Source organism: Austrofundulus limnaeus, unplaced genomic scaffold, assembly GCF_001266775.1.
Source record: "Austrofundulus limnaeus strain Quisiro unplaced genomic scaffold, Austrofundulus_limnaeus-1.0 Scaffold1, whole genome shotgun sequence".
Lineage (NCBI taxonomy): Eukaryota > Metazoa > Chordata > Actinopteri > Cyprinodontiformes > Rivulidae > Austrofundulus > Austrofundulus limnaeus.
The window spans coordinates 9,140,351-9,156,220 of NW_013952403.1; the positions used below are offsets into that span (position 1 = coordinate 9,140,351).

The window sequence follows — 15,870 nt, forward strand, 5'->3', positions numbered from 1 at the left end:
TATATATATAGTTTCGTTTAGTGTCAACAAACCGCAGGAAAAAAACAATGACCTGATCAAATATTTAGTTTGGAATGTGGGATCTGGAAATAGCTTATTCTAGTTTATCATACGTGTTTTTTTTTTGCACATTAGTGTCCCCAGATCTGAAGCCTGTCATGGTTTTGATCTTTTGCACAGCGTGTTGTTTACACACAGCACAAGAAACATAGTTCTTCACATCCTTGTACGCTCTTTGCTCTATTTCCAGCTCTCTGACCGTCTCTCCACAGCTGCGACTGATTTCTCACCATCAGCCGCTGCAACTGCCAGCAGAGGACGATCAGAATTCAGGGCAGGATCTTTCCCAGAATTTATAGGACTTCAGGAACTGGGTCTGAGCTTTCAAAAAACAACAGGACAAGATGATAAAAATCTAGAGATAATCTGGCGCAGTTTTATAGATGTTCAAAACATGAATAAAAAGGGAACACAGATTGCCAAGTTGCCAAGGATTTAAAAAAATTGTGGCGGCCTTCTCGAATCAGTCATTTCAAGTGGTTCATTAGATATTTTGCTAACAGACAGACAGCTCATTGGAGCTGATATTAAAAACACAAGTCAACAAGATGTCATTTATTACAATCAGCATAAAATTGCTTGTTGTATTTGACTCTTTTCCAAATACCACTCTGTATGCACATTTAATAACTACTTACTACTAAGAAGAATAGTTCCCATAAACGCATTTTTAAATCCTGTCTTTGTGATTCTTTCTGAGCCAAACAGTTTTAGAAGAAATTCAAGCAAAAGCCCAATTAGTCTGTCCTGTTTTAAAGGCATTAAACATTAGCTGAGTGGCACAGACAGGGGAAGAGTCGGCCCGATCTGGTCCTAATTCTGTTCGGATTTTCCCTTCTCTCCGTCTGGTGCATGGGGAGCAGACCTGAGGCACCGGAGCTCTTCCAGCTCCTCCTCTGATTAGTTCATGGCGTTTCTTTTCTTACTTCACTCACTTGGCTTGAGCAATGCTGACGTGAGCATGTGATGGAAGGACGTGAAGAAAAAGTCCATTTATCATGGAGTTTTGCGTCACTCAGGCTGATTTGCTGCTATATCTGGTGTCCTAATGATAATCTCTGATGTGCTCTGTGTTTGTGTGTGTATGTGTGTCAAGTCTAGTCTTATTGTATACTGTGGGTCCATATGTGTTACAGTAATCAAAGCCATCACCAGTTCCTGTTTGCAGACACATGCATGTGTCCTAATGTCCACCGGTAAACAGGCCAGAGTGAGTTTATTTGGGCTGATGGCACATTGGGGCTGTGTCACATCAGTGTGAAGCAGTCAGGAGCTCACTGTCAATCATCAGCTGGGCAGTCAGGTTAGATCAACATGTTCTGGTTAACAAAGAAACTTTTACCTGTGTAGTTCAATCTGCAGATGGTTGTATAGCAGAAAAGGTAAGGAAATTTGTGTTTGGTAGATTATTTCTTTGTTTTACAATGCTTCTCGGCAGTGGGTGAGACTCAAAAACATGAGTTAATAGCAACAGCACAAAAAGCTGTTTGGCAATGGCAAAGAAGATTTGGCAATTTTTTTTTTCATGTACGCAAGTCACAAACGCATTTTCCTTGGAAATGTGGCACCATTTAAAAGGGAAATTAACAGGCTTTCCAACTGTTTAAGATTCATTGCCAAGAAACATTGTTACAACAGGTTAATAATCTACCAGTTGATTAAATTTTCTGTACCTGCTTGATTCTAGAGTTGTTGACAATCAGCAATCAGTGAGTGAGAGGTGAGGCACACCCTGGACATCAGTTCATTTTCTTTACTTGCTTTTCCTTTCCAGACATACTTGATGAGTCTGTATAATTTTTGATGACTATTGGGATCCCACAAGGCTGCTGCCTCGGTCTCTTATGTTAGAGTCCGTATACATCATATTATGTCTCTAATTAACCCTTAAATTATATTGCGACACTTGCAATCAATGAGGTAAAATGACTTGTAATAAACTACAACTAGAAACAAACAAATTAAAAAAATGCATTTTTCCCAAAACATTTTGGACTAAAGTGACTTGAGTGACTGAAGTTGAATCCTAACCTAAATTTAAAGTTAAAACAATTAAAACAAATGCTAAAAATACCAAAAAAGTTGCAAAAAGCTAAAATTCTTATAACAGTAGCCAATAGCTAACATCTGAAAACCAGTGGCTAAAAGCAAAAAAACAAAACAAAAATAAGCAGTAGCTAAATGCTAAAATTAACAAATCATTCACTAAAAGCATGGAACATGAATGCTAAAGTTGATTTCTAAGAGAACATGTTTTCACTTCATTTTAATTAGGCAAATATGTGAAATATGAATTTTTTTAATGCTAAAGACAGGATGTTAGGAAAATTCCTGTTTTTTTTTACCCGTTTAAAATAGAAAGTGTCCTAAGTGAATACATACCGATTAGGTTTGGAAACACCACAACATATGAACCATAAATTACCAAAGAGAAGTGTGGAAACTTGGAAACTTGTGGTTCACCACTACCTCAGCTACAAGACATCTACACCCACCTGCTGCAGAAGGAAAGCATTATGGATTCTGGACTAACGCCATCCTGCATATGAGCTATTCTCTCACCTTTGTTCAGGGAAGCTCTGATGATGTATCAATGACCAGACCGGACCTCACACCTCAGACAGTTTGTACTCTGCGGACTCAATAACAGTGGCTTTAATGTGCTGTGGATTTAAGAGATTATCACCCGCTGCCATGAAAGGGGACTATAAAGTTTATCTGTTGGTTTTCTTAAAGCACTGAATGAATTCAAAAGGCAAAAATCTTGATTTACTGGTCTGTCTATGTTCCAGCCAACATGCAGCCAGGCTTGGATCATAAGTGAAAGAACAAGATCCTGGATACCAGCAGCCGTAATGAGATAAGATAAGATAAGATAAGATAAGATAAGATAAGATAAGATAAGATAAGATAAAACTTTATTGATCCCACAGTGGGGAAATTTGCACATTACAGCAGCTTGATACAGGAGAGGCTGAGAAGAATAATGAAAGATAAATAAAAAAGATAACAAACAAAAACAACCCCACAATATACACATGTGATATATATAGTAATGTACATATACTGTACCAATGCACATATACACATATACATAAACACATACGCATATTTATATACATATATACACCGTAAAGTACAGTACATAAATGAYTYTATACGAAGGTGCATATTAGTGATGVCAGTGTAGGTGAATTGTCCAAGTGACTGATAACATCATGATGTGTTATACAGTCTAACTGCAGTTGGAATGAATGACCTATGGAAGCGCTCCGTCCTGCACCGAGGATGTTTAAGTCTCTGACTGAAGGAGCTGCTCAGACCCCCCACGGTTTCATGAAGAGGGTGGTGGGGGTTGTCCATGATGGCTGTCAGCTTCGCTAACCTCTTCCTCTCACCCACCACTAACCCAGGCTCCAGAGGACATCCCAGCACAGAGCTTGACCTCCGTATCAGTTTGTCCATCCTGTTCCTGTCCCTTTAAGTACATCCAGCCCCCCAGCAGACCACTTCATAGAAAAGGGCAGATGCTACCACCGTGTCGTAGAATGTCTTTAACAGAGTCCTGCAGACACCGAAGGACCTCAGTCTCCGCAGTAGGTGGAGTCGACTCTGGCCCTTCTTATGCAGGACGTCTGTGTTCGTAGTCCAGTCCAGCTTGTTGTTGAGGTGAACACCCAGGTACTTGTAAGAGTCCACRGTCTCAARGTCTTTTRCCTGGATGTTCACCGGTGCTGTMGGGGGTGACTTCCTCCTGAGGTCTGAGACCATCTCCTTTGTCTTGCTGGCATTGATTTGGAGAGAGCTGGTCTCACACCAGCCAACAAAGTCACCGATGACCCCCCTGTATTCTTCATCATTCCCATCTGATACACATCCAATGATGGTCGTATCATCCGAGAACTTCTGAAGGTGGCAGTGGTCCAAGTTGTACCTGAAGTCTGATGTGTACAGACTGAACAGAAAGGGTGAGAGGACCGTGCCCTGTGGTGCCCCCGTGCTGTAGACTACCACATCAGACACAATAAAGACAATAAAGTGAGGAGCCATGTCATTCAAGGGGAGCTCAGATACTTTTTCTCTTTGAAAGAAGTCAGAAGGAGTTTGGGCACTTATAGGCTGTCTCCTAGACAAGGTTTTCTGGTCATGTCCTACAGGAAAGAGACCCTTGGGCAGACCCAGAACTTGCTGAAGGCATTATACATCCTCTCTGGCCGCTTTGGGATCCACCAGGAGGAGATGGAGACTGCCTCTGTGGAGAGGGATGTCTTGTTTTCTCTCCTGGACCTGCTGCCTAAGCGGTGGAGGAAGATAGAGATGTAAAAATGTGGATGGAGATAAATGGACTTAAATGAAACCCTCAGAAAGGAATCACAATGTACATCTACAACTTATTTAACACTTATAATGTTCAAGATGGCCTACAGAGTTTCTCAACTTCATCTTAAACAAAATAGCTATAATGTCACAATTTTTACCTACTCTGAGCTAAAATATGTTGTGGTAGCTGCGAGTCGTCTCCAAAATATACATAGAGCTTTGAGATTGCATAAATATTGGTTTAGGTGATAGACAACATGAATGCTTCAAGAAAATGTTTATTTTTTAAATTTTCTGTTTATTCCCCTAAATTTTAAGTTTACATGCCAACAATAGGCAGGGCAAGAAGCATTTTGTGTACACACTGCTTAATGCTTACGACAGACAGTTGACTGAACCCTTTTTAGTGTAATCAACGTACAGCAGCAGAATGGAAAGACAAAAAGAAAGCGAAAAGGATGACAGAACCCACAGCAATGGGGGGAAAAACAGATGGAGAGAAGCTTTGCTTGATTGTTTTTTGACTGCAGGACATGAAGTCCTAATTGTTACCTTATCCACCCTCTGCTTTACCTCATCGCTCCTTGTTCCTGGAAGGTTTCCAGGCGAACCAGGTACCTAAAGAGTCTTCTTTCTGTTGCAGCTGACCTAACACACATCACCAGCACATAGCACATCATCTTGGAGCCCTGGGCTGAGCTGATGACACAAAGATTGCCTGTTTGTCACTGATTGGTCTGCCAATCGTAAACACACTCACAAAAATTCCTATTTAGAAAACCTCCCCGCTCTCGTCCATGTGCGTACCAGCTGTCGGGTGACCACTCGTCCCACTCACACACCCCGACCAGAGGGTTCCTGGTCTGAGATCACAGCTGGATCTGCCACAGGAGAGAATTACTTCAAAGAGTGGGGGGGGGCGGCATCTAAAGGGCTTTGATTCTCTGGCTATTTCCAATCAGAGGTAAATTAGCCGCAGAAATAAAACCCAGACTCCTCTCATCTGTCAGGCAGGCTGCACGTCTGTGTAAATCCTTCATCTCACTCTCCATTTAACTGCCATTTCTCAGCCACTCTACACTGTTTGAGTCTGCCATCTTGTGCTAAAAAACGGGGGCAAGAAAATACACACAGTGTTCAGTAGGGGGGGGGGGGTTACTGCTTCAGCTGATTGCTTGGCTGGAAATGAGTTAGCTGGAAAAGAAAAATAGAGGGAAGGGATAGAAGAGACGGACGTTAAATTGCCTTTCCATACAAGGAGAAGTTAGGGGGAGGAAAGGGGAGGAGGGTAACACGAGGAGATACAATGAGAGGGAGGAAGGAGGGAGGGAGAAGTTTTTGGAAGGAGATAAAGGCGGCCCTGCAGAGGGATACAGGTTGATAAGGCTGCTCCAGTTCCAGCAGAGGGGAAACGTGACGGAGCCGGGCCCTCCCTGTCATCGTGCTGCTGCTTCTCTGCCACTTGCAGACTGATCCAACACAGGTAAGACACATACACACACACACACACACACACACACACACACACACACACACACACACACACACTCCCGCCAGCAGCCTGTAGCCCCTCAGATGGACAGAGCTCCACATGGTGCCGCGTAAAAGTCACGCTGATTGGAAACTAATGCGCAAAAGAACGTGACTGTGGAGCAGGTAAGACACACACACACACACACACACACACACACACACACACACACACACNATATTGTAGAGGAACACACACACACACACACACACACACACACACACACACACACACACACCTCATGCACTTGGGGTTTGACTTCTTTTGATCAGATGAAATCCATTCATTTTAGCTTTTTTAATATAAAAAATAAACCAGCATTACTTATCAACGAAAGCTGATAAAGTCTGATAGAGTCAAATAAATACTATAAAAATTAGTTTCTGTGTTTTCCTAAAACACTTCATAAAATATTTCTGGTGAAAATACACAATGTTACAAGCATTAAAATGTTCCAAACTGTACAGCTAGGTTTTAGTGTTAAATTGTAAAAACAAGTGTTTGGCACATCAGAGACACGATAGATCAATGTTTGGTTCGGAGGTCTGGTAACCATGAGGCTACCTGTTGGAGTCCAGATTGCACCAGGTAGAGCACCTGGCATAAAATATTTGCTAAATCTCCAGTTCAAGTTGAGTTTCCCCACAAAGACGAGCAGCAAAAAGGAAAATAACAACTGTGTATTTGGTGCTTTGTCATGAATAAATGTAAAGATCGAAGATCTAAATCTAAAAAGAATTGGTTCAACACAGCAGAAATAATTAGCACAATTTTTCCACTGACAGATAAAAAAAATAAACAACATAAATATAATAATGAAAAACATAAAATACTGAAGTATCTGGGTGAACTATTTCTAGAAGTTTTTTTCCACCCCTGACTGTCTGAAGCAGGAATATTGGGCAAAGATGTCTTTTAAGGAACCTACAGCCACTGATTCACACATATTTGCACTGCAAACAATGTCCAAACATTCAGATCTTGTCTTGAGACTGATATATGTAAACAAGATCAAACTGGGTTAGATTGATAAACTTGTTAGCCTGGAAATTATCTTTATTTCAAGAAGTTTTACCATGTAAATGTCTTACTGCACTGGAAGATTATTTCACTTAATTTGAAWAAAGAAATCAAACTAATCTAGTATTTTTTAGTTTTTTAGATAGCTAATTTTTGCGGTGTGACACTTTTTGTTTTGCCTTTTTAGTCTGATACACTGCAGTACTAAGATAATTACACTCTCTGTCCATCCTGTGGTCTTTCTTTTCTTGCTTAAATACTTAAGGGAAAAAAATGACTTCTCTCTTTACACTGTCCTGATCAAGTGTCAGACTTCCTGTGAGCAGCAGGAGTCTGTGTTTCTTTGTGCCTGAATGCAACGGACATTTGCCCGCTGAGCAGACGTGCATGCAAAAGGATAATTCAGGACAGATGGAGGTATCTTTTTTATATACATATATCACATAAAGTCCTAATTCCACAATTACCCAATGAAAATTTTGAAATGGAAGCAAATTCCTTGCTGAGTGAGTTCTTGTTAAAAAAAAGAGCTAAGTGTGCACAAATCTGCTTCTGTGTGAATACGCCATGTGCATGTGAGCTGAGGTGTTGGTGTTTTCTCTGCATGAAGCTGCTGTAATTGTGCATGAAAAAGTGCCTAAAGGTTTAATGACAGACAAGTTCATCCTCCTATGTTTTCAGAATAAAAAAACAAAAACAATTGTATAAACACGTCTTTGCTGACTGACAGGAGCAGGTCTGTGATGCAGCTGCATGTTGAATTCATGACAAATATGTGTGTATCTGCATGTGTAAATTAAGGAAGGTTTTAAAAAAATCCAATGAGGGTTGTTATTATTAGTGCATTTGCAGGTCTGTGTGTTCTGTGGGAATTTCAGAAATGTTTCTTCAGTGTGTGGTCGTGCCCGACTGTGAGAAGTTCAAAAGGTCAGTCGAAGGCTCAGCCGAAACCAAACTGCAAGTTTAAAGATCAGCAGAACATCACATGTGCCCATATGTCACGACTTATCTCAAACAGATCTTATGAAATATGAAAATTTTCAACTTCAACCGAGTCATTCTGGACACGACAAATCCAACAAAATTTTCAATGAAGTGACTGAATTTCTTTAAAGGTGTGGCGTTCTAAATGGCAGTAATCTGCTCTATTTACGCAAACTGAACTCTCACCCTCCTGTGCTCATCTTGGTCCACTTGCATGAAGCTGGTATGAGGGACACCAACAGGTGAACAGTCTTTTGTAACGCAAAGACATTCATGTTTTATGCTCCACTCTTTTCTGTATTTTGTATGCTCCACACCTTGTTTCCTGTTTTTGGTGTGTTTTTATGGCAGCGTTACATTGCCACCTACAGGCCTGGCATGGTCACAAAAGCATTTTGGGTTGTTTTTGGTGTTTCTGTGTGGCTGAAGACATTTCTATAGGCCTGGGATAGTCAATCCTGGTCCTCGAAGGCTGCAGCCCTGCACGTTTTACTTGTTTTTCTGCTCCAACACACCTGATTTGAATGAATAGATGATTTTCAGGCTTCTGCAGAACTTGGAAGAGGTAATTCACTGACTGAACCAGGTGTGTTAGAGAAGGGAAAAAAGTAAAACATGTCAGGCTGTGGCCCTCGAGGACCAGGATTGACTATCGCTGCTTTAAGCAATGTTGCATTTTGGAAAGATTGTGTTTATGTGAGGACAAAGTCTTAAGCAATATTTTCATTTGCTTTTTGTAAAAACAACATCATAAACACAGAACCATTTCTATACTGTAAATATCTTCATTCATACGGAAACACCAAAAACAACCCAAAAAGCTGTAGTGACCATGCCAGGCCCATAGGTGGCAAAGTAATGCTACCATGAAAATACAGCAAAAACAGGAAACAATGCGTGAAACATACATATAAAGCAAGGAGCAAAATGTAAATACAAGAATATTAGTCTATGATGRCATCATTTATTTATAAGACTATGTTTTGGTTGTCTACATGAAAACACAAAGGTGGTATTTCAAGATTAATTCAAACCTGTTTTATTTTTTGAACACAGAGGCTGCTAAAATACTTTCTGTGTCATGGCTGTAAATGTAAAAAAATTGCATTTTCACAAAACTTCTTTCGATGAAAGTGACTGGGGATRAGATTTAAAGCGGTGTTGGAGTTCAAGTTCCCAGCAGGTGAAACCAAACCATTTGTCACATGAATTCCCTCATTCTTCATAAACTATCTAGCTTCCTTTTTGAAAATAGGAATATTATTGTCATCGAATCAAAACGGGAGGAAGAGCGATTTGCACATGAGTTCAGCTGGCATAACCCAAACAAAAAAGGCAGTTTTAAATTTTTTGAACTCAGTGTTTTGTTGTTTTTTTTTTTTTCCTTTGGATTGAGAAAAACTTTCGAATGAAAAGGAAAATGTCTTAAATAAGTTCAGTTGTTTTTGTCTGAAAACTCTTAGAGAGATCTTCCCAAAGGACTATCCCATCTGCCCATTGTCTTCATTTGCTTTTTCTATCCAGGTMGCAGGGGAACTGCACTCATGTCATGATTTTTTTAATTTTTWATTTTAATCTCACYTCCCATWTAGCAGCTTTATCATGCTACAMAAATACAGCACAATAAAAYTTTCTTGTTGGAATTAGTCGTACACGTTAGTATCCAAACCAGGATCAGCCTTGTGCCGAGCGACAGATTTGGTGACAGAACACTTGGATGAAAGCTGGGGCCCGTGTGGCTCCACGATCAAGGTCTTTTTTTGGACGTCTGTTAAACTGTGGTCAATAAACATTTAATGGAGGCAGGGAATTGATAAAACACTCGGKAGCACTGCAGCTGCAGTGAGAAAAGTGTCAGAGTTGGAGTTTTTGCAGCAATGTTGGCCGAGTAATTCAATCTGACCCCTGGAAATAGACTTCGGGGGGACAATATGCAGCAGGTCATGGGTGTTGTGGGTGTTGACGGTGAAGGAGTGTGTGTTTGTGCGCRGGGGTCGACTCACCCAAATTTAACTGTCTGCATTCTCCACCTGCTTGGCGTTTCAGCTGCAGCACAGAAATGCATGGAAACAACCCTCTTCAGTGGAACGTRCAAACAACACAGGTTTAATGAAACTGATGACATATAGACACTGTCTTTCTTTTTTTTTTTACACTAAATGCTCAAGTAAAGTGTATTTATTATTATTATTATTTTTGTACCTTACTGGTGCCTCCATGCAGCTTTGAAAGCCCATGTCTGGGGTAAATTTAGAGTTGAATATTTTGTGGGTGCACATCAAGTCAAGGTAGTTGTGACATTTTAATTGTGTCGCACCCTGAATCAGACAGATTTGACTAGAAAAAGTGCAAAAAGAAATGAAAACATACAGTATATGCCCCCCCCCCCCKATTATTCTATGGTTTAATTGAAAGTCAACAAGGTTTGTCATCCACGTGCCCTCCCCTCCCTCAGCTCTCTGCCTCTAATTAGAGCGTGAATCTGACTCAGCCAARGCTGGACAGTAGATGGTCCGTCGGTGACATCAGACAGAGTTTACGTACTTTTTCAGAGATGTCATATGTGTCGTTTTATTTCAGGGACAGGCATTCCCGATGAATATTAACAGTTGACCTGCAGCCAGACACTGCAGGGCTCTGGGTCAACACACACTCCTCTGTACCCAAAGGAGTGGCCGAACGCTCGAGGGGTCAGTGGGTTCAGTCAGCTTTGTTCTTAGATAAAATGGTTTTGATGTGAGGAGACAGGAATGTGGAATTTTCCCGCTTTTCCTCTTATTTTCTAGAGTTATCCAGGGTTTGGCTTCCTATGCGTTCAACCTAAGATCCTTTGAGTACAAGTGCCAAGTTCATGAGCACAAAAGTACTCGTGAGGCACCTATCGATTTCAAAATGTGCCACCCACTTTACAACATAAAAACTCAGCGGTAAGGGGTTAGATTTTTCATAGCAATGGTAATCAGTGTGTTTGTTCAGAAAGCCTAGCCGTGCGATGGCCTCGCTCCAATTCCTCCGTGCGAGAGGAATAACACAATTTTTCATCTGTCACTTCCCTTTCAGATGATGTCATCAAAGCACCTGACCTGCGGCTGGCTGCAGAAGCTGCTCGTTGTGCTCATGAAGTTCTGTCTCGCCTTTGCTGGGCCGTTGCGGACGTTCAACGGGACACACTGCACGGCCAAGACTCCCGCATCCTACATCCTGGTCTTTACAGGTCACTGGAGCCCACAGGCCTTTCCAAAGCAGTATCCTCTGTTTCGACCCCCTGCACAGTGGTCCAAACTGATTGGTGAGAGAAACTGACAGAAKCACAAGATAGAACACCTGAAGTTTTGTTTTTCTTACATCATTTAGCAAGTGAAGTAGAAGGGCTTATAATGACAGAAACCAAACTGCTGCTTCACCCAACATTTGATGTCATGTGTCAGATATTTAGAGCGTATTCATCGTACACAAAGCAAACAGAAAAAAGGCAGAAAGAAACAAAAAAAAAGTACTGCCTAAATGCTACCAGATGGCATTTGTCTTTGTTTCTCTAACTGCTGTCCAGCCACATCTTTAATATTTGTCTGTCTTCAACTCAGTCGTACACTCTATCCCACATTTCCGCTGGTTTACCACAATGTTGGCAGTAAAAACCCCATACTGGTGGTTTTGGGGGCTGGTGAAGGTGGGTGATGATAGTTGAGGTGTACTGGTTGAGACCACTTACCTCAGACCTATTTATTGAAAAAAAAAAAGGTTTCTTTTTCTCCTTCTCTTATTGTCTTCTTATAGTTTTTACCAAATAACAGAGCCTGGATAGATGGCAGATGTTAAGAAAAGGGTATATAGAAATGTTAGGGTTGTGGTGTTGTCTGGTTTCCAGCTGTCCCAGTGGTGCCCTCTTGCCCCGAAGGAGGCGGATGCCCTACTTACTCCAAACTGAGACAGGCACCAGCAGTTCTGACACATCTGTAATTATTTCCACTGGCATGGCAAGAGACAGTCTTTGTCTCAAGGGAATAAAAGCATGAGTCAGTGGGCTGACAGTGTACTGTAGGGGACAAAAAGCAGCCTGGAGATGGATTTTGACACAATAAAGATGTCAAAGACTTTTGTGGTGCATTTCACAGGTTTGTCTTGCTTTACTGTAAATACCAGCGAGGGTATATGGAGTTTGTCTGGGGCCAGAAAAATACACAAGCAACTTTAGAAAGAGTTGACTTTGAAGTCTTGGTGGGGCCTAAAACGTGAGGTGCTATCGAGTTTCAAGGTTGTGATACTAGTGGGAAATTTGTCAAGATGGGAATGTAATTAGGCACACAAGCAATGGCTGTTTGGAGAGAAACAAGATAGTGTGTGAAGTGTGCTGGACAGGTTGTATGCGTGTGGCTAAAGTGCGTGCGTTCACACACATGTCAGGACTATTTAGGGTCAAATGCATGGTTGTGTGAGCGAGTCTTAACGCAGCTCTGAGAAGTGAGGTAAGGCAGAACCATCAGAGCATTTGTCAGRGTGTCTCTGGCTAACCTTACTATGCCCCTAAAACCACTGGCCCAGACCAGTGACTTTGTGGGTTTTAACATGGAGCTCCACAACCTGGGCTTCAAATCTAAAGCTTGCTCTTTAATTTTTTACAGATATCATTGATAGCCAGAAATACAGAAAAAAAGCACCAATAAGGATTTTCGAAATAAAGTAATTTGTTGCCATCTGTCTGCCTGCCAATTGCAGAATCCTGGCCGACGTCCAGGCAGCTCAAATCTGTGTTGTGGTTTCAGCACTGATGGATAGAYAATAAACTCTTACAATAATACATACAATTCTTTCAGAATGATCAATTTAAGTACAGGAAGTAGAAGGTAGTTGCAGAAATACACGCAGGCTCCATGGTGGAAATGATCTCACTGTCTGGCCAAGGCTCTGTGGTACTTCACTGACGTTGATGTGGATTCTAGAGAATAAAGCATCTRACTTCCCGTGTCTCCTCTTTCTTTGTTTTCTTCTCTTTTCTTTTAGCGGTCACCCATAATCACCATTTTAGGCTGTGGGAGGAGGGTGTTTCAGCCAGTCCAGGGGTGCAGAGCTTTGCTGAACTTGGGGTGACAGTGGAGCTGATGAAGGCGGCCAAGGAGGCGAGGAAAAAACGCTCTGTTGGAGCCATGTACCGAACGGCTGGTATTCCCCATGGTYTTGGGCACAGCTCCACCGAGATGGTCGTCCAGCCCCGGAACCCACTGGTATGAACAAGTGAAATTCAACAAAAAAAWTTATATTRGTTTGTGAAAAAACAAACAAACTACGTGCTCAGACGCAGCAAGTCTCAAAAACCATCTGTTTGAAGGTGCCCATCATAACAACATAAATTCACTCCAACCGCAGATTTAACCACGTCTTTCCACTATGTCCAGTCAGACTATGTTTACCTGAAGTACTTGAACTCAGCAGCCACAAATGCTGACGTAATCCTMCACAGTCTGGTCTCCGTTTGCTGTTTGTCTCACTGAATTCATGTGAGCTGTGAGGCGAGTTACTTTATGTACGGTAAATATAAAGCTAGCAGCCAGCTAGCTAAAGAAATCAGACAAATACATCCTGATCCTGAAGAAAATTAAGTAGACCCACCATTGTTATCCATCCATTTTTAACCTATTTTGAAGTATTGGTGGGTTGAGCCTGTCTGTTTGGAAGAACCCCAAAGATGTCATCCTCCAAGGACACTAGCTCTCTAGTACCTATGCTCCCCAGTCCCTATGCTCTCTAGTATATGTTCCCTACCTATGTTCCCCAGTATTTTTGCTCCCCATCTCTTATGCTGTCTAGTATGCTCTCTTGTACCTATGTTCTCTTGTACATATGATCCCCAGTACACGTGTTGTCTAGTATCTATACTCCCCAGTACATATGTTCTCAAGTACCTTTGTTCCCAAGTATCTATGCTCCTCAGTACCTATGTTCCCTAGTACCTATGCTCCCCAGTATTTATACTCCCCAGTAAGCTGTATCAGAATCAGAATCAGCTTTATTGGCCAAGTATGTTGACACACACAAGGAATTTGTTTCCAGCAGATGTTGTCYTCTCTCCGATACACATAAATACAATATACACTATTCACAGTGGTGGAAGCACAATAGCCAAAGATATAAACATTATATTCTGTGGATTATATACAATAATATATACATTAGGCACTAGTTAATATGTCTAGTGTTTAGCGTTGTTCGTTAGGGAGATGGCCTGGGGGAAGAAGCTGTTTTTGTGTCTGGATGTTTTTGAGCATGAGGCTCTATGGCGCCTGCCGGAGGGGAGAAGTTGAAAGAGGCTATGTCCTGGGTGTGTGGAAGTCTGACATGATTTTCTCTGCTTGTTTCCTGGTTCTTGTGGTGTACAGGTCCTGAAGCGTGGGCAGGGGAGCACCAACGGCTCTCTCAGCTCTTCTGATTGTTAGTTGTAGTCTGTTTTTGTCCTGCTGGGTGGCTGCTCCGAARCAGACTGTGATCGATGTGCACAGGACAGATTCTYTGACCGCTCTGTWGAACTGGATCAACAGCTCCTGTGGSAGACCCAGCTRCCTTAGTTTCCGCAGGAAGTAGATCCTRTGTTGGGCCTTCTTGAGGATGGAGTTGATGTTGGTCTCCCATTTCAGGTCTTGGGATGTGATGGTTCCCAGAAACTTAAAGTTTTCCACATTGGACACCAGGTTGCCAGTTATTGTCAGAGGGAGTCATTCTGGGGGGTGTTTCCTGAAGTCTACTGCGTCTCCACTGTTTTGTGTGTGTTTAGCTCCAAATTGTGTTCCTTACACCAGAGCACCAGCTGTTCAACCTCCGTCTGGTATGCAGACTCATCCCCGTCCTTGATGAGACCAATGACTGCGGTGTCGTCTGCATAATTCAGTATTTTAACAGAAGGCTCGCTGGAGGTGCGGTCGTTGGTGTAGAGAGAGGAGAGCAGCGGTGACAGTACACATCCTTGAGGGGCTCCTGTGCCGACTGTGCGGTTACTGGAGGTCACCTCCCCCTGTTCGCTGCCTGTCAGAAAGCTGGTGATCCACTGACAGATGGCAGGAGACACAGTAAGCTTGGAGAGTTTGGTGGAGAAGGTTCCTGGGATGATGGTGTTGAACGCGGAGCTGAAATCTATGAACAGGATCCTTACATAAGTTCCTGGGTGGCCAAGATGTTGCAGGATGTAGTGCAGTCCCATGTTGACTGCATCGTCCACTGACTTGTTTGCCCTGTAGGCAAACTGCAAGAATAATATCTATGCTCTCTTGTACCTGCTTGTACCTATGCTCCCCAGTACCTACTATATGTTCCCTAGTACCTATGCTTCCTAGTTCTTATGCTCTCTAGGACCTATGCTCTCTTATACCTATACTCCCCAGTACCTATGTTCTCTAGTACCTATGTTCTCTAGTACCTATGTTCCCTAGTTCTGTGCTCCCCAGTACCTTTGCTCTCCAGTATACCCATGCACCCCAGTATCTGTGTTCTCCAGTACATATGTTCCCTAGTACTTATGTTCCCCAGTTCCCTATGTTCACAGGTACTTCTATTCCTAAATTCCCCAGTATCTATGTTCCCTGATAKGTTTTCTCTAGTACCAAGTTCCCAAGTACCTATATTTATCTTATCTGAATACCAGAAGTATGTAAAGTACTGGAAAGAAATAACTAAGTAAAAGCAACAATACCTTAAGAGAAAATGACTTTACCAAACCAAACTGGTTCGTCTACACAGAATTGAATAAACTGCTCAATTTGCMCAACTCAGTTTTTTATTATTCACCATTATTTATTTACCGTTATTTAACCAGGCAAGTRCTGTTGAGATCGTGGAGTTAGTGGAACCTGTTGACATAACTGAAATAAATTCAAAACTTCATTTTTTACATGCAAAAACTACTTTCATGATGAGTTCTGGTCTTCTTTAAATTTCTAACTATATGTGTTAAATTTTAAGGTAAAGAA

General features: G+C 41.8%; 1 protein-coding gene across 1 annotated transcript in view; it reads left to right on the forward strand.

Annotated features, from left to right (window-relative positions):
* Positions 1–5,531: 5,531 nt before the first annotated feature.
* The window catches only part of spon2a (spondin 2a, extracellular matrix protein), a 23,600-nt gene continuing 13,261 nt past the window's right edge, over positions 5,532–15,870 (forward strand). The window contains exons 1-3 of the mRNA XM_014008625.1: positions 5,532–5,863; positions 10,976–11,204; positions 12,917–13,137. Coding sequence (XP_013864079.1) covers positions 10,976–11,204; positions 12,917–13,137 — 450 coding nt within the window. The 5' untranslated portion in view covers positions 5,532–5,863. The remainder of the gene's footprint in view (positions 5,864–10,975; positions 11,205–12,916; positions 13,138–15,870) is intronic.